The following is a 19003-nucleotide window of genomic DNA, read 5'->3' as shown; positions in this document are numbered from 1 at the left end:
CATATTCTTACAGGTGATGAAACTATGAGTAAAACTGGAACAGAGCTCGGAGCTTTAACTGCTGAACCTGTGAAGTTTCTGAAAGGATTTGCTGACAAAGAAGAGGAATGTGACTTTACAGATGTAAAACAATATCCTGTGCATGTGTTGAAAACAAGTTCTGACTGTCACACATTTGACGATCTTCGGTACAGTGTGTTCAAGAGATCAGTCCCGCTAAGTGACTTTCAACTGATGTCATATTCTGTGCATGGACATGTTAAAAGAGCATTCTACTTGATCAGAAGATGTGTAAATATTTTTGATCGTGCTTATGTAGAGAAAGATCTGTGTTGAATTTAATTGGGAAGATATTGATGGGGTGCTAAAATCTATTAAATTTCTGAAGCTTCTACCCACAGAACTTAAACATACATGAACTTGCAAAACCTGTGCTACAAAAATATGTCCCTGTCGATATGCTCTTCTCACGTGTTCAACATTCTGCAAATGTACCACGAGCAATTGCTGAAACAAATAATTAAAGTGAACTATGAAAATGTGTCTAAAACAGGAGTGATAAACACTATTTTTTCATATTCAGATCATAAACATTGTTTGGTGTATACATAAAAGGATTTTAAAAAATTATTATTTGTTTCATTTCTATATATGTCTCTTCTTCCTCTGTTATAGCTGCCATTTTGGAAAATGGCAGAAGGGATGCAAGAGAGGTTATCTACTGCCTCTATAAGACTACTTGATCCCCAAAACCTATGTTTTGACACCTAAATGAAGTATATAGGTCTCATGGTACCTAATATATTACCTCATCACTGCAACACATCCACAATTTTTACAAATGTAAAAAAAAAAAAAAAAAAAAAAAAAAGAAGAAGAATCGGTCCGGATCAGCTATGACTATACAAGCTAAATTACTTCTCTAAGTATCCAAAAACATAAGTCAAAAATGAAAATCTCTGGACAACAACTTTTTTTTTTTACTGAGGTATATCAGGAGACCGGTATTGTCCTGACAAAGAAATGCACTTCTTTTTAGACAAAATCAAAATGCAAATCACCCTTAAACAGACTAATGGATGAAGAGGTTTGACCTCAAAGACCTCTATGAGTTTGTTTGTATATAAGTGTGCAATTCTTAATTATGAATATTTGTGGTCAAATAAATGTAGCAACACAGCGTTTCTAGTCGAACCGATAAAAAGACTCATAAATACAGACCATTATACAATCCAATATCTACAGAAGGCTACAGATATTTATAGGCCAAATGTTTTTATTATTTTGGAAAGGTAAAAAACACATATCGCCTTCATCCATTGGCCGGCAGGCTCAATAGATGTATCACATAAAGGTAACTCAAATATCTATCACTCATAAAGAAATGTTAAGACATAAAGCTTGCATACCCTACTCCCAAGTTCCATGTCAGAACTGGGAATCTTGCTAGTTACAAATAATTATAAAAATATTACCAATTAAAGGTCTTTGGATCGCTAACCGTTCTGGAGGTACGACTGAAACACAGAAATTAAAGGACGAACGCTGCTGCTATATGCTCCTCTGTGTGCCCGAACTGATTTATTTTGTTATCTTTCAGAATGAACTGAGGAAATACTTAAAAGAAAACATACCGTTTTAAGCAATTTCTCTGCTGCTTCTGTCAAGGCCATCTGTTAGCAGATACCTGTAAAATGAGAATAAAGGAATAACCACTCACGTAATTCTGGCATCCTGTAAAAAACATAAGAGTTTAAGGGCCAGAGATATATTGAACTTCCCAGGCGCCATGTACAGTTACCACCACTAGAGGTCACTGTGAGCAGTAGCAGCAATGGCTGATCTGGCCGCACTGATGAGTCTCAGCTTTTTTCTTCTCAGTCTTCAATGAATTCAAAATAAATCCATCTGTGAAATTGACTTACCTAATTTTAACATTTTGGCAGCAGCAGCTCCTCCGCTTTGGCAGAGGAGCGTCGCCCCCCTGCCAGCAGCCGCTGCAAATCTTTAACAAGGAAAGGATAATAAAATATGTTTACTATCCTTTCCTGTTAAAGGGGGTGGAGCCATGGGGGATGACAGGGACAAGGCGAATGCACTGTGCATTCCCCTCAGTGCACATGTGTGTTTTGCCGGCTGTCTCGGGCTGGCCAAACACGCATGCGCACTGTGCTCTCTCCAGCCCAGCACTGTGTTGCCGGGCTGCACAGAGGAGACATAGGTTCCCAGTCTGCCTGGGAGTGCCCTGGCTGGGCGCTCCAGCCAATCCTAACACTGCCCTGAGCAGCATCAGCATTGGCCAAAAAACAGGCTGGGAGCCTGTGCCTGCTAAGAGGACGGAGGAGCGGCGGCACGGCACTCAGGTAAGAATTTATTTTAAATTATTTTTATATTCATAATATTCCCTCCCGCACCCATGCCCCACGCGTCACCCTGCCCCTTGTAATCCCAGCAAGCTGCGACTGCACTTTGGGTGCAAGCTTGTCACACACACCGGCTTCAATTTTACAATTCGGCAAAAAACAAATCCAATGCCGATATAAAATCGGCATGGTGAAAAATAGTGTTTGCGCCGCTCAGCATCAGTTCTCTGTGCAAACCAAAGGTGCAGCTATCAATGATGCAGCAGGTGCAGTGGCACCGGGTGCCCCAGGGGCCCACTAAACCCTGATTATTGTTAGATTTCACTGTAGCCTTGAGCTCTCTTTTACTTGCTTGCGCTAGGGCCCACGGCACCCTTGCCATGGCACTGGTGCAAACAGTCTGAGTTAAGGACTCATGCTTGTCGCCATACTCTACAAACTGGGCCACCTGTTGCTAAATAAATAAATGAAAACATTTAAATTCTTCAAAACTGCTGCTGGGTGAACATTAGAGAGCTGTCAGTCTTCCTTCCTTCCACATTCATATATCATATTCCCCTCTGCAGCTCCCTTAGTTATCCCTAACTAATAATCTACATTAGGACAACATTGACCTTTCAAGGCCTTTGCGAAAATGTTTTCTCATATTTTTCCAAACTTAATAAAAAAGGGCAATTACTCATTTCCTAACTACGTATACCTATCCTGTAATTTTGGATTGCGGAGAAGCAGTGCTTTAGTACCAGAAAAGATCAATACAATGTAGAACTGTCTCAACCTCGTTTTCAATGATTTGAGTTTGGAATTCCACACGCTAAACTATCAGAAGCTGGAGAGTTGCTGTAAACAGGGCCTAGCCTGCAGTAGCATGTGGTGGTGCAAGAGGATCTCATTGTGAAGCTGACATGTGAAGCTGTGTCCAAGGCTCTAGCCTCTCTGGGTCTCAAATGGACCACTACAGCTTCCCATCGGGGTAGGTCTCGCAGGCAGCCTCTGAGACTACCCGCTCAGCGTAAAAATAAATGAGTTAATCACTCGAAGACCGCGTGCTATGACTGATACAATGGGTGCAGGGCCTCGCAGTTAAGAGTTTCATTGACTTATACGATGGGCTGAACTATCTCTCCTCCAAGTGATGGGCAGCCACAGGGAGAGGACCCTTACCATGTAAGCCAGCCATCTTGCACTAGTACAGCACAGCTGTGACACTGCAAGCACAGACAATGGTGCATTGTGGGTCCCTTAGTGAAGCTCTGAGGGAGGTCAATAACTTGAGTCGTTCATTGAAAAAAAACTCTTTCAGCTGAATGTTTTAAAAGATGGATGCTGCCTACAAGAAGGAACATCCCAGGGGTTTATATTGAGGCTGTGACTATAAAGGCTGGAGCTAGAGCTGTTTCTGAGAGACGTCCATGGGTATGATGGATAGCCATCTCTCACTCTTATCTGGGTATTATGCTGCGTAAATGAATTGGTGTTTGTAAATTCACAGATCACTAAAATATGTGATTGTGCTTTGTCTTGGAGATGGACTGGGCTGTGTTTTATGTTTAAACACATACACACTACGTACCTAATTATATGCACAGAGAACACAGGCTGAGTCAGAGCCAAGCCTTTGTTATGAGGCAGGCTTGAGTTTTCCCCCTGTACTATTTATTTCTGAAATTAACCTCATGTTATAGACGTCACTGCTATGCTCGACTAATGATAAAGTGTCACTCATAGTAACACACATAATGGACTGAAATGTCACACATACCCTGGAAATATCATACATAAGCAAGCCAGAAACTCTGCAGCTATGAGTAAACTCACTGTAAGAGCAGCCCTTTATGTTCCACTAACAACAGCTCTTGGGAGAAGTAACCCACCCAGATTCATACTCAAATCTCCCATTCTTCTCAAAATAGAGTTTGGATAACTTCTAAAACATCGAAAAAAGAATTGCGGTGAACTGGCTTCTTGATCTGAGGTTTCTGAGCCAAGGCAGGCTCCACTGACAATAAAAAATAACATGAAAAAACAGTCAACACTTTTCTTTCTAGGTACTAAATTTGTAATCCTTGTTTACCTTGAACCTATCAACTTAAGACAGAGAATCCACCGCACACTTATCCAGTTCTTCTAGCCATGAACGTCGTTTCAACTACACTTGACGCTATATTTAGTTCTTTATTGGTGCAAGCCGCAAAGGTGGACATACAGATCGAAGAGTTTAAAAACAGAAGAAGGGGCATTCTAAAATATCAATTGCTAACTGTGGATTATGGCACAAACACAAGAAATTATTTAAGCGATATGCTAAGAACTTACACTGTCATGTTTAGTCAAGAAGATATAATAGCACGGGTTCCGTTTTTGCCAACTAAGCTATCTAGGGTGGGGTCTACGGACTCTTGGAGACCCGCTGTCTTGGTAGTGAATATCAGGATTCTGTAATCACTGCTAAAGTTTCAGCACATTGTAAACCCCTGGCATGGACAGTTACCATGCTGCTGGACATACAAATATCTCCATTAAATAGTACAATGTTTCCTTCTTTTCACATGGTCAATGCGTAGCGTAGTGCACCTGGGTGTCGGGGAAGATCACAAGGTGATTACATTTGTCTGCTGTGACCCAGAAAAGTCCAGTCTCTTAGTCTGTCTCTTAAAAGGAAATATAGTTTGTGGACTGGTACCCGTCATGTACCTATAACAATGTCACCATTGATGCAGATGGGTTCATGCCTTATCCTATTAAAAAGAAAATGAGAACATTGAGAAGAATGAAAAAACAAGATTAAGCTCAGCACCCACTTAAATATAAATTGGTGGATATCTAGTCAGATAAAACTGGAATCTAACCGTTATTTAGATGTAAGCAGAAAAAACTTAACAATAGCCCCATGGTAAGCATGACCAATGGGATGAAGTGAGGCCTTACGATGGGGGCGAGGAGAAAAAAAGAAGTCCAAAAAATATCAGTTCTGCCAGGAAAGTAGTTTCAGAAAAATCTCATGGAACAATTGCATGACTTAATCAAGGTCAGGCCATTTTATGGCAGAAAGATCCAGCAGGTGACCATAACAAAAATGTAAAATGGTCCCATAAAGTAGAAGTCAATAAGATCAAACAAATGATCACTGGCATTGTATGCTCAAGATCCTACAAAAACACCTTCTACAGAATTATTAGTCCATGAAGAGAAGGCATGACTTGGATCAAGATTTACTTTCTAAAGTGCATGCACTCACACCAATCTTCTCAACAGTGCGAGCTGAGGAAACGTGCAGCAGGCATGGGCAATATAAGGAAGATTCTGGGGTGGAGGCGAACAATTCATTGAAAAAGGATCTGTTACCAACATATCATGCTGTAAACCCCATGATATTTTAAACCAAGGTCAGATGAAACTGCTATTAAGATATTTAAACAATTCAAAAGGTATTATATCAAGTGACATATGCTCAGTGTAGTTCTGCTCGCCAGCTGCGAAAACCCATAAAGAAACTATGTACGGGGCACTATAAGAATTGTAGGAACGTGTAGCCACTCACGAAAGCTCATCAAAGAACAGGAATTTATCATAGATAAAATTTCTGCAGGCAAAATATCCATCTTTATTGAGGACATGGGAAAGAGGCTCAAACTTGGCCAGCAAAAACACATTCACCACTAAGGGTATGTTAAGCATAAGACCAGTAAAATGGGGGGACCAAACTTTTTATTCTGCAGAAGGAAGCAAATTATAGGATTAATTACCAAAGACATGTAAACAAAAGAATCATGACACATCCAGTCACTCAAACTTTTTGAAGGGGATTGGTCTGTGTATTCTTTTATCCAAAGACTAATATCTCATCCCTCTTATCTTTTAAACAAATGTAGTGTAGTTTCTGGTGTCAGTGAGCAAAAAAACCTAATGATAACTAGGGTTCATAGGGGCAAATGTTAGCTGATTCACATGGTAGTGTTTTTTGCCTTACCTGTGCCAATTCTCCTGGGATTGAGCTAGGGGTACTTTCTAGAGAGATTCCATAGGTAACCATATTATCTTGAATATGTTAAGAAGCACAGCATTTTTCCCAAAATGTAAATTAATCTAGTGGTTTCCATAAATAGGAAATACATAATGTGGAATTCACGAAAGATGATTAAAGCACTGCCAAACATATACAATTTGGGTGCTATTCACTATTGTAAACTTACACACGAGTAAATCTAAATGTGTAAGTTTACTCTTCCACTTCCTAGTAAATGTACTACTTTAGTTTATCACCATTTACAAGTGTAAATTTGCTACAAAGCGTAGGCTTACATGTTTGAGCCCTGTGAATTCAGGGCATGGAGCCTAATTTATGTGTGCAAAGTTAATACTTGTAACTTTTCATACATAGGAAGAGCACTTCTCCAAAGGGTGGATATCTCCCTATGGTAAAAGTATAGGGAGAAGATTAAAAGTGTATTAAAGTTTTCAAAAACGTGAATACAGATACTTTTTCTTTTTAAGATAAATATTATTGTGAGTGAATTTAGGATGTTTATTTTAAATGTAGAGTGCGATAAAAACGCTACAGAATTAAGTTAATTTTGAATTAAATATGTAACTATTTTAAACTAAATTAATGTAAACTAATGAAATTATTTTTTTTAAATGTAAAGTAAATCAATTTTTATATTTATAAGAGGTTATTAACATATTTTTTAATAAACTAATAATTATTTAGATATGAATATTTATTGTGCAACTATTCGTGAGACCCTTCCCGGACTTAGCGGACTGGAACATGGGCTGCCAAATCCAACATGCTTTTACCTACCATTGTCTTGTGATCTGACCAAAGTCAGCAAACCACACCCTGGTCCAATATTGATCTGCGTAGATATTTTTTTTTTATTAAGACAGGCAATCTACTAGAAAGCTCAAACCTCAGCACTAATCTCTGTTGACTCGCTGTCTATATTTGTTCGATTGGATTTCTACAAGTTAACAATGGATCGGTGCTGGAAGCTGCATCAGATGATTGTTCCACTGAGGATGGTGGGGGCTAAATTCTTCCTTCAAGAGCCAGCCATACTAAAGATCATTAGGGATGGGTGAACAGAAATATGTTATACCGAGTCAGACGTGGCCCAGATTCTTAGTCAATGGCAGGGGCTGACAGCCCCAACATGATCTAGCATTCAATGTTTGCCTGTTCTTTTTCTATTCTCCTGAATGATATGTGTATTTTTCTTAGGTTTGGCATGCTGGGTCTCCTCAGGATCACTCTCGCTACGTGTTTCTAAGAAAGTGCCCTTGACATCTTTTTTTTCTGTGTTCTGTGGGTGTTGGCCGCAGTGGCAGAGAACAGGGGTTGGGAATACACAAGCTCCGTCTACTCAATTGACATCTATCGGGGAGGGATGATCTCTTTTCCCAGATAAAGAAGGCAGAGAAGTTCTGCGGTGGGTTTTGTCTTCTAATTTTGGTATATCTTCAGGGCTTTTCTATTGGGCGGGGTTCGGGGAGGGAGCAGGTAAAAGGGAGTTGGAACGATCATAAGGATGTATTTGACTCTGTGGTTAGCTCTGGTACTGGATTGAGTCAGAAATCCTGATTCGGCATTCTGTGTTCTAAGAGGTATTTACGTCTCAGCTTAAGCTAATGCTGCTGGAATGTGGCCAGCCTCAACCCCCTTTTAAAGAACGGCTGGTCAGGGATGAAAGAGCTCTGTACAAGCCTCAGTTGTTGTGCTTAACTGAGAGTCACCTTGCTTATAAAGACCAGTCCTTGTTGAGGCAGCTTGGTTATAACATTGTCTTTTGTACTAGCCAATCTATATCCAATCACGGGGTGCTATACTCTGTGCTAGATACTTTTAATATACAGTTCTTTAAGCTGCCTCTGATCCTAAGGGTAGGCAGGCGATTGCTCAGTTATTTATCTCCCATAAGAAGCTTGTCATCTGCACTGTATATGGCCCAAAACACTGACGATCTAGGGTTATTAGATTGGCTGGACATGAACTATTAAACGGGGTAAGAGATCTAATACTTGTGCGCGACTTTAACTGTATAATGAATTATGTGATCTTGATTGAGCTTCAGCTAATTCAATCCACTAAAACAGAGGTCTGCCTCACGATCACCTCAGCTCATAAACAGGTTTGCTCATGCTGATGCTATCCAGAACTGGCAAGGGTGGCAGTTGTTTCACGCTCCTCTGCTCTATCATTTCCAATCCAGTTTAAAGAACACGCTTGTCCAAGCTGTTCAGGGAGTCTGTAACCTTGAATTCTGTTTCTACTCCTCCTAATACTGTCTGGGATGCAATGAAGGCAATTATTTGTGGGGTTACCTTGCAGTTCATACTTGACAATAATAAGTCAGAGAAAGAGTTGGTATTTAAACTACGTCAACAAATACAGGAGCTACAGTACCGGCACGCCCAAGCATTTTCAGTAAGAATCCTGGAGGACGTATCTATTCATCTTGAGTTAGAGGAATGTAACTGTATGTTGGATGGGGTTTTCAGGGAGAGGGTTGTTGACTATCATAAAAACAAAATGCTTCAATATGAATATGGGGAGAACATTGGCTGGATATTAGCTCATCAAATTTCAGAGAGGAGAAACAGAAATGTAAAACAGTGTATTAAAGACAATAATGGTATTCTTCATTATGCTCTTGAGCTATAGCAAAAGAGTTTAGTGATTTTTATAAGGACACTTACAGCCAGCCACAGCCAATCAGGCAGCCTGAGATTACTGAAAACCTGCAGTGGGTGGACTTACCATGCCTTGATCCACATCAGGTTTAGCTCTGGAAAGAGCTATCCCCATCTTAGGAGTTGAGGCAGCAATTAGAGCTTTGCCAATGCGGAAGGCAGTGTGGGAGGATACCATCCCTCTGGAGTTTTTTTAAAAACATTTAGCGAGATTCGTCTTCAGGACTTATGAGGCTGGTTGACCATATTGATAAAGGTGGAGAGACCCCTACCTCCTAGAATCTCACTAATATTGTTGTCCTTTTAAAGAAAGAGAAGACCCCAGAGGACAGAGGGTCATACTGACCTATCTCCCTGGTTAATTCTGATGTCAAAATATTTACCAAGCTGTTAGCCTCTCGGCTGTCCTCTCTGGTCCAGTAATTGGTTTCACCAAAAGCAAGGTTTTGTACCCTGTAGAGATACTACCAATCATACAACCTCTGCAGTTGCTGTGTTTGAAGTCGCAGAGCAATTTAGTAGTTGGGTTGGCATGATATTATTAGCTGCTGAGAAGGCCTTCGACTGGGTTACATGGGATTTTTTATAGGCAACAATGAGAGCTTTTGAGTCAGCAGCAGTTTTTTTATCATGGGTACGGTGTCTTCATGGAAACGCTATGGCCAAATTTGTTTTGGATGGTCATAGCTCTCCATTATTTAAGATCTTCAGGGGCACCCTTCAGGGTTGCCCGTTGTTTCCTCTTATTTACCCACTATATTGAGCCTTACTTAAGAGCCCTCGTCCTCAATCGACTGATCTAGCTTGTGATACTTAGCAGTATTGAAGTCAAAGTCAGTGCTTATGCTGATGATGTTGCAATTTATACCGTAGATCCTTTGGCTACTATTGATCAAGTGTCAAATGAGGCTACCAGGTTCAGAGCTCTCTCTGGATATAAACATAATCTTACTAAACACACATTCTACTTCATTTTCAATCTGAGAGCCCAATTTGGGGCACAGTTTCAACTGCTACTTATTTAGGAATCAGACTTGGAGCTAGGGTTGACTGCATCCTCCAAATGAATTACAAACCTTTACTACAATCGGCTATAGTTAAGATGTGATCTTGAATCATCTTTCAATCAGCTTATTAGGGTATTGCAATATTATTAAGATGAACATTCTACCAAAATGTTGCAATACCACTCTGGGTCCCAGACTCATTCTCCAAACACCTTGAGGATGCTACTGGTAGCTTCATCTGGGGCTTTAAGAGGGCCAGGTGGGCCATTTGTTTCCTGAAACTCCCATAGGATGGAAGGTGGGGGTTCAATTACCTGGCTTCAAGCTTTACTTCTGGGAGACATCTGGAGGTCATATTAGGAATATGCTAACTGATCAGGATCCAGACCTGTCCGTATTGGGATACCAACCGGCTGTCAGATCAGATTTCAGGTTTTTTCTGTATAGGGTTTCCGACCCTAACTACCTTAAGTGAGTTTGGTTCAAGATCACGAAATACATTATTCGAATCTGGGAGGAAATCTGTGCCAAATATTATTTACCCTCTATACACACATATACCCCACTCTAGGGAAATTCTAAATTTCCATCTATTTTCCACAACCCTGTGGGTAAGGTCGGTCTAATCATGGGTTAAAGATGGCCAGGAAGATGTTTGATCACGATGGGTTTTGTTCACTTTACACATACTATATGAAGTCCCTCATCAATCGTTCTTAAAGTACTTACAGTACGTGATTTCTTTTTGCATGACTATGCCGATCGTTCAGCCCCAGAAGATTTCTGATATTTTATCCTACCCATTTACCTCACCAAGCAAGCCACTGATTAGGGCACTCTATTAGATCTTTAGTGCTTATAGAGTGAATGATCAGTCTGTGTTGGCTTCCATATGGAGTACTAGGCTTAAGTTTGATATTCTCCCAGAACAGGTCACTGGACCTTTTGAGATTCTCAACCGCTGGGTTCTCTCTGTCATATTTTCTATTATAATCCCAAAAGAATGTGTAAATGGGTCACTAACCATGCCTCCGATACGATTTAATGCCCAAAGTGTGGATTGCTTTTAGCGGACAGTGACCGTATGTTTGCCTGGTGCCCTACTCTACAGGACTTCTGGTCTGGCATGATCCAACTGCTCTCTTTTCACCTTGGACATGGTTTTCAGCTAACTGTCAAAGAGATTATGCTGGCTCACAAAACTGATTGTAGTTCTAGGCCAACTGAAGTGATGTCTATTGCAGTTATTACTGCCTGGTTATGTATTACAAGATCCTTCAAGCTGTGGGCATGCTTTAGCCCAATTTCTAGTCTCTGGTTTTTCTGCTCCTCACTGTTGGTATTCCTATGCAATGATGCTGTGTGTGTGTATATATATATATATATATATATATATATATATATATATATATATATATATATATATATATGTTAACATTCAATTACAATTATATATATTTTCTAAAAGTTAAAATAAGTTAATTTAACATTGGCCCTGAAAGGATTTTATTTTAAGTCCTTGGCCTCCACTATTTTCTGTGGGGGAGTATTGCAGTACCAGTGGTTGGCCAAGTGTGCTGCTGGGCTTACTCAGGCTCTTAGCTGGAGTACATTTAGCACTGTTTTGGTCCTTTTAAGCTGTAGCAACTATAGGCAAATAAAGAATTAGCAGTAGATATCTAGACTAGGCTTCTCAAAACAGTAGCTCGTGAACTACTGGTAGCTCTCCAGCTACCTGTTAGTAGCTCTCCTGTGTGTAGCCGAGCCTACTACATTAGAAGCTTTTATTATTATATTTATACTCAAATTGAAAAGCATGTAATTAAGATGAAAATATGTGCATTTTCAGATCTCATAAACTGATGTGTGGAAAAACATGATATTAACCACATAGAGGCATTCCACATTGACAAAGCATTTTTTACATTCGTGGTGGCAAACATTTCCGATGAACTGATGTGATCACTGCTGGTAACCTTGTATCTGGTGGCCACTAATGTAATCTTGTCTAATGTGGTCACAATTACAACTCTAACAACAACAGTAGCTCAGGATGATTTTCATTGAACATAAGTAGCTCTTATTACAGAAAAGGTTGAAGACTCCTGATCTAGACTGCTTGGGCTCAGCAGTGCTCATTTGCGGTCATATGTCTATGGCATACAATAAGAGATTTCAATCAGTACCAAGGCCTACATAGTCTTATCTTGCAATTAGATCAAGTTCATATATCATGGTGTTTCCTGTGATGTCATAATTATGCAAATTAGCATGCTTGAAGCCTGAAAAATCCAACCTCATTTCTGTACATAGATTGCTAGTAAGTTAACTATTTATGTAATCTACTTGTGTGAAGTTTTGTATAATTTCTAAATCTTACATGCATTTTGATTTTTTTAACATTTCACTCTGTCATTGATGTCAAATGTTGTATAACACCACTTCCTGTGATGTCAAATATCCTAATTAGTTTTCATTCCCAAGAACTTTAAACACTTGGGAATTCAGGTAGGTATCGGTGATTGTACCTCATTTTAACAAGATCCTACCCTCCAATCAGAAGTTGAAGTGAATGGGATCTACTGGGAAAAACATTCCCAAGCTTTTTTTTTTAAGTCTACCAAAACAGTTACCATAACGTTTCTTACAAAAAAACGTTCTTCGACATTTAATGCCACCTTCAGTTTCCTCTGGCTGAAAGGGGAGAAGGAAATGTGTTGCAATTTTAATCAAAAGAAGGGATAGACAGCTAAATTAAAAAACAAGCCTCTGTTCTATGGTACCTCCCACAGGAAAGAAATGTAAATGTGTGCAATTGGTTAATTGGCAAATCTAAAGGCTGCTAGAAGTCAGTATATGCTTTGGTTTTTATAATCATTTTAATATCTACAGGGAGTGCAGAATTATTAGGCAAGTTGTATTTTTGAGGATTAATTTTATTATTGAACAACAACCATGTTCTCAATGAACCCAAAAAACTCATTAATATCAAAGCTGAATATTTTTGGAAGTAGTTTTTAGTTTGTTTTTAGTTTTAGCTATGTTAGGGGGATATCTGTGTGTGCAGGTGACTATTACTGTGCATAATTATTAGGCAACTTAACAAAAAAAATATATATACCCATTTCAATTATTTATTATTACCAGTGAAACCAATATAACATCTCAACATTCACAAATATACATTTCTGACATTCAAAAACAAAACAAAAACAAATCAGTGACCAATATAGCCACCTTTCTTTGCAAGGACACTCAAAAGCCTGCCATCCATGGATTCTGTCAGTGTTTTGATCTGTTCACCATCAACATTGCATGCAGCAGCAACCACAGCCTCCCAGACACTGTTCAGAGAGGTGTACTGTTTTCCCTCCTTGTAAATCTCACATTTGATGATGGACCACAGGTTCTCAATGGGGTTCAGATCAGGTGAACAAGGAGGCCATGTCATTAGATTTCCTTCTTTTATACCCTTTCTTGCCAGCCACGCTGTGGAGTACTTGGACGCGTGTGATGGAGCATTGTCCTGCATGAAAATCATGTTTTTCTTGAAGGATGCAGACTTCTTCCTGTCCCACTGCTTGAAGAAGGTGTCTTCCAGGAACTGGCAGTAGGACTGGGAGTTGAGCTTGACTCCATCCTCAACCCGAAAAGGCCCCACAAGCTCATCTTTGATGATACCAGCCCAAACCAGTACTCCACCTCCACCTTGCTGGCGTCTGAGTCGGACTGGAGCTCTCTGCCCTTTACCAATCCAGCCACGGGCCCATCCATCTGGCCCATCAAGACTCACTCTCATTTCATCAGTCCATAAAACCTTAGAAAAATCAGTCTTGAGATATTTATTGGCCCAGTCTTGACGTTTCAGCTTGTGTGTCTTGTTCAGTGGTGGTCGTCTTTCAGCCTTTCTTACCTTGGCCATGTCTCTGAGTATTGCACACCTTGTGCTTTTGGGCACTCCAGTGATGTTGCAGCTCTGAAATATGGCCAAACTGGTGGCAAGTGGCATCGTGGCAGCTGCACGCTTGACTTTTCTCAGTTCATGGGCAGTTATTTTGCGCCTTGGTTTTTCCACACGCTTCTTGCGACCCTGTTGACTATTTTGAATGAAACGCTTGATTGTTCGATGATCACGCTTCAGAAGCTTTTCAATTTTAAGAGTGCTGCATCCCTCTGCAAGATATCTCACTATTTTTGACTTTTCTGAGCCTGTCAAGTCCTTCTTTTGACCCATTTTGCCAAAGGAAAGGAAGTTGCCTAATAATTATGCACACCTGATATAGGGTGTTGATGTCATTAGACCACACCCCTTCTCATTACAGAGATGCACATCACCTAATATGCTTAATTGGTAGTAGGCTTTCGAGCCTATACAGCTTGGAGTAAGACAACATGCATAAAGAGGATGATGTGGTCAAAATACTCATTTGCCTAATAATTCTGCACTCCCTGTATGGTGAGAGAGGTTTATTCTTTTTGAGAGGTACTGTAAGGTTGTTACCAGTTCTGGAAAGTCTCCTTTAAATGAAAACCTATAAAAATGTTTGCACTATGTACAGCGTGTTAGCGTATCACTAAAAACAAAGGTTGGCGAGCAACTTAAGGCTCACGACAGAGGCCTGGTTCAGTTCGAGGTCCTCTTGAACCCCCGTGCCCCAAATGAGACGAGCTTTAATGTGGCTTCAGCGTGCCCCCACCTCTCTGCCATTATGCGTCAACAATTAAAAACAATGCACAAACCTTTAGAAAAAAAGAGAGAGGCAACCATCTAGATGGTGAACTGCACAGTGTGTAATTAAAGAATCTGGGACTCATTCTAGCTTCCCTGGTTCACCGAATTGTGTGAACCTCATCCTAAGGCGTGTGCTTCTGCGGACAATGAACATCTGTGTACCACGCAAGAAGAACCTTAGTTACCTACATAAGCCAAGGTGCAATAACTGTCCTCAAACTGAGATGCTTCTGGTAGTTCTGTTCATTTGCTGTGGTTTATGTCTTCTATTGCATGAGTTTTACAACGGTTTTCTAGGCGTTTTAGAGCTTCTCGATACTCAACAGTTGGTACCGTGTCAGATGTATCTCTTCAAATTGATGTCTCTGCTTGGTTTTATGATCGTTAAAGTGCCCTTTTTTAAATACACTGTGTCCGCTCCCCCATGCCCCACTGTTCTTCCACTGTCACGTACTCTCTCTCACCTGTCTTGTCTTCACTGCACCTTCCCATCCTCCGAATCCCGCAGTTGCGTTTATCGCCATGGCTACAGCGAGAAGCAGTTATAGAAAACGGACTATCAGAAAGGGGTCGGGAAGCGAAGCCATCTTGGACTGGAGAGTCGCCACTCGTTTTCTCTCTTTTTTTTCCCCAATCGAAAGGCAATCTTTCGCAGAGTTTGCATATTTACTTTGCTTCAGCCTTTACGTCGTCTCTGGCAGTCTATCAGCGACCCAATGTCTACCCGTTGTATTTAGCATTCAGCGAGGACGTGGTGCGGTCAATGAGCGCATCGCCTTCCAACAGATCTGCAGCCCTAGAGTGTAGGAACAGACGAAGGACTCGACACCGGGTTACTAACAACGTTTATCAGGAGAGAGTGGCAACTCCAAAAGCGTACCCAAATATCTTAAGAACTATTTTTTTTTTTACGCGAGTGCTTGTAGTTAACGTCATGCCTTTGTTTTTTGTTGCTTATAGTAGACTGGTCAAGTAACTTCGATTTTAAAAAAAACGGATTTGGAAACCGTATTTGCACTGAAACCGAAAATAATATTGCAGTTTCATATTGTTTTTGATTTTTTTTCCCAAGACTCAATCATATTGCAATAATGAGTTGGGCTAAATCGGGAATACTTTTTCCCAATATGGCTGACACTTCTGCGAAGATGTTTAGCGCTTAACCGTTCTGCCTCTAGTCTCCTTTTCTGCTTTATAAATGCCAATGAGCGATCATTTTTAAAGTTTGTCGAGCCCCCATTCCACCCCCGTTGTGATACCGTAAAGTCGAGAATGCAGAAGATTGTGTTTTATTTGTGTCACGACGAGTACGGATTCGAGAGAAAGAAACAGTGCAATTGTCATTGGCAGAAAAGTTAAGAAAATAATGTTCCTTTAACTAAACAGTCATAGAAGTGTGTAAAATAAGCAAATAGATGGTGGCAATAGTTGGACGACTTGAGGAGCGGGCTGGGAAGGCGAAGCCGGACCATAAGAGGACCACGGCTAATGTGCACCGAAGGTAGTTGGGACCACACAGGCTGGTACACCGCTGCAGCCCAAGCCTGGGAAAATCCACTCGTTGCATTGGTGAGAATGGCTTGAACTGATCAATGCAGAGGATAGGGCCTGTCGTCCTGCTATGTCAAAAGTCAGGGGCAACGGTCATCTGCTGACCACGAATGTTGTCACCACCAAAGATGAAGCATGAGAAAGACAATGCAGCACCCCCCAAGGGCAGTAACGACTGGGCAGGGATATTGGAGTGCGGTCAGCGAGCCATGGACAGGCTGTATGGCGGCAGTGCCCAGGAGCAAAAGGCGGTCCTTTGGGACTTCCAGCTAGAACAAAGGCAACTGTGCTGGAAGTGTAGGAATCCTAGAAGCATGTGATAGAAAGAATCCCAACAAAAAAGAATTGTGAGGAGCACCCCTGATACATCATGCAGCCAGAATAGCGGGGCCAGGGAGCAGGCGGTGGGCACTTCAGTGACAACATGACCAAAGTATACGCCTTCCTGAAGCACCTGGGGCCAGCGCTCATGGAGAATAGTTCTTCCAGGGGCAGGATACATGGCTCTCGGGTTGCTGGCTTTAGTGAGGATGGCCAGCCTTGACTGGGCTAGCAATGCCCAGAGGTCTCCTTGAGCGTTGTTGGCATCACAGTGAGTGGAGGTAGAGGCTCCTATTACCACGTAAAGGATCGGGTAGTGGGGGGAGCATTGTATTTTATGTCAGGATCGGAAGCTTTGATTATGCTTTCTCTTTCTTTTACTGTAATACCTCAGCAGCCAATAACATTAAAGAAAACCCCAAAACTTAAATACCCATGAGCCTACAGAATATATCACATGGTCCATTCACCATATAGAACCTACATATATAAACCATGACCTTAAACATCACTTCCTCTTTCTTTGTTGCTCCGCAGCCAGATAAGTACTTCTTGTTATACTCGCTCGTAGTTGTGATAATTGCTGATATGTTTTATATTTTCTATGTGTACTCAGCGACGCGATTCAGCGTGCTCTATTTCCTTTAGTATATGCATTTTCTTAACACGTTCTGCTTCGCGATCGGTGTTTCTTCACGCAAACGCACATCTGTGGCCATCCGTGGAGCGGGAGCAGACTACGCTTGCTAGCATAGTTCCTTTTCTATTTCTCCTGCGTGCTGCAAACACAAGTTTCTTAATCCTTATGCTTTCAGAATTTGGCTCGTAGTAGCAACGCAACCGCGTGGAGTTTGCCTGATTGTTTTCTTTTCTATTTTGCTCCCCTAACACCCTGTTGCTTCAGCACAGGGTTGTATAAATTGATTTAGGCTCTGCCCAAAGTGTTTTTCTTGGACCAGGCTGCTCACTCCATATTTTATTGGCCTAGGATTCTGCGTAGGAGTGGTTTCAACACTCCCCCTTTGATCTTTCATGTTTTTCCTGATTCCAAACAAAGTTTATAACACAAGAATGGCTCAATGAGACCCTTATGAAGCTGAATCAGGATATTACGCTGAGGACATCAGTAATCAGCTTGAAATTAATTTAGTTGAAGCCCTAGACTGCAGAGTGCAGCAGTCTGTTAATGAGTCCCCAGTCAGGGCATTGCCGCCTTTTTTCAAGCCAGCTCTTGGATTATGCTCACACCCAAAGTTTGATGCCGGAACATCCGGCAGAGTGTGAGGTTGCTAACCCTAAGGGTAAGGACAAAGTGGCGCATTCTGCATCTTCTGATGCACATGCGGAGGCCTTTGATAAAGTACGCTGCAAAAGGGCCTCCAAACATAATTATAGTTCAAATAAAGATTCTTTGTTTTCCCCATCCTCTTCAGAGAATTCTAGGGCAGGGTAGGCTTCCTCATCGAATTTGGAGGATTCGGATAAATCTGGTCTCAGTAAAAGACTCCAGAAGCGAGCTTCTCCTTCTGACCTTACTTTTGACCCCGCTGAGGTAATTCATCCCAGAGGTTCAAATTGGGTTCCTACCTCTGAAGTGGTGAAACATGTGCAATTGCACACCTGTAAAGGTTTTGATAAAGAGGTCCGTGCCTACCTATGTGCTGAATGTCCCAGACCTGATTTGGAGGGAAAGGTAGCAGGTACTCCTGAGGTTGATCCCACCATGGTGACGTTCATGAAGAAATATTCGAGGGACCCAAAGAAAGGGTTGGATAGAGCATGGTGTAACTGCCAAGACAAATTACTGGACATGTCTGGACCCTTAACAAAAATCCTGGAACTGGCGTTTCAATCTAAGGAATCGGGTTTCCCTGTGGACACTGACATACTGATAGTTTGGGGCGCAAAGAGCAATCTGTCAATTGGGGAACACCAATTGTGCCATTTCCTCTGAACGCTGAAGGTTCATTCTAATGCATATTGACCCTAAATTAAACAACCTCGCCACCTCTGAAGCAGGACCAGTGGCTACAGTTTTACTCTTTGGTGTGCTTTTTGTCAAAGAATTCACAAAGTTTTGCTCCACGTACTCATCTCTAGACAAGACCCAGATGTACCTCAATTTTTTTTTTAATGGAGGCCTTTTTGTCAGGCCCGGACGTTACGGAGGGCACGGTCCTGGCCGAGGTTCCTTTGCAGGCCATCAGCAATACTTTCTTCCTCGTGGGGGAGGAGGCTGGTATGAAGAGTTGACTGACTCTACCTTTTATCCTACCCGCTCCAGAGGGAGACGATGCAGGTTTCGCAGAGGCCCCCACCCGGGACAACAAGGAACG

The 19003-nt window shown here is 41.3% G+C and overlaps 1 protein-coding gene across 3 annotated transcripts in view; it reads right to left on the bottom strand.

Annotated features, from left to right (window-relative positions):
* The window catches only part of C7H20orf96 (chromosome 7 C20orf96 homolog), a 51269-nt gene extending 35955 nt beyond the window's left edge, over positions 1-15314 (bottom strand). For 2 of the 3 annotated variants that reach the window (XM_069243335.1, XM_069243337.1), the window contains exons 1-2: positions 15260-15314; positions 1635-1687 (exon numbers count right to left, since the gene is read on the bottom strand). In XM_069243335.1, coding sequence (XP_069099436.1) covers positions 1635-1673 — 39 coding nt within the window. In that variant the 5' untranslated portion in view covers positions 1674-1687; positions 15260-15314. Of the gene's footprint in view, positions 1-1634; positions 1688-15249 lie in introns of all 3 variants that reach the window. The other variant, XM_069243336.1, reaches the window with a different exon arrangement.
* Between the last annotated feature and the right edge of the window lie 3689 nt (positions 15315-19003).

Source organism: Pleurodeles waltl, chromosome 7 (genome assembly GCF_031143425.1).
Source record: "Pleurodeles waltl isolate 20211129_DDA chromosome 7, aPleWal1.hap1.20221129, whole genome shotgun sequence".
Lineage (NCBI taxonomy): Eukaryota > Metazoa > Chordata > Amphibia > Caudata > Salamandridae > Pleurodeles > Pleurodeles waltl.
This window is presented reverse-complemented; position numbering and strand designations above follow the sequence as displayed.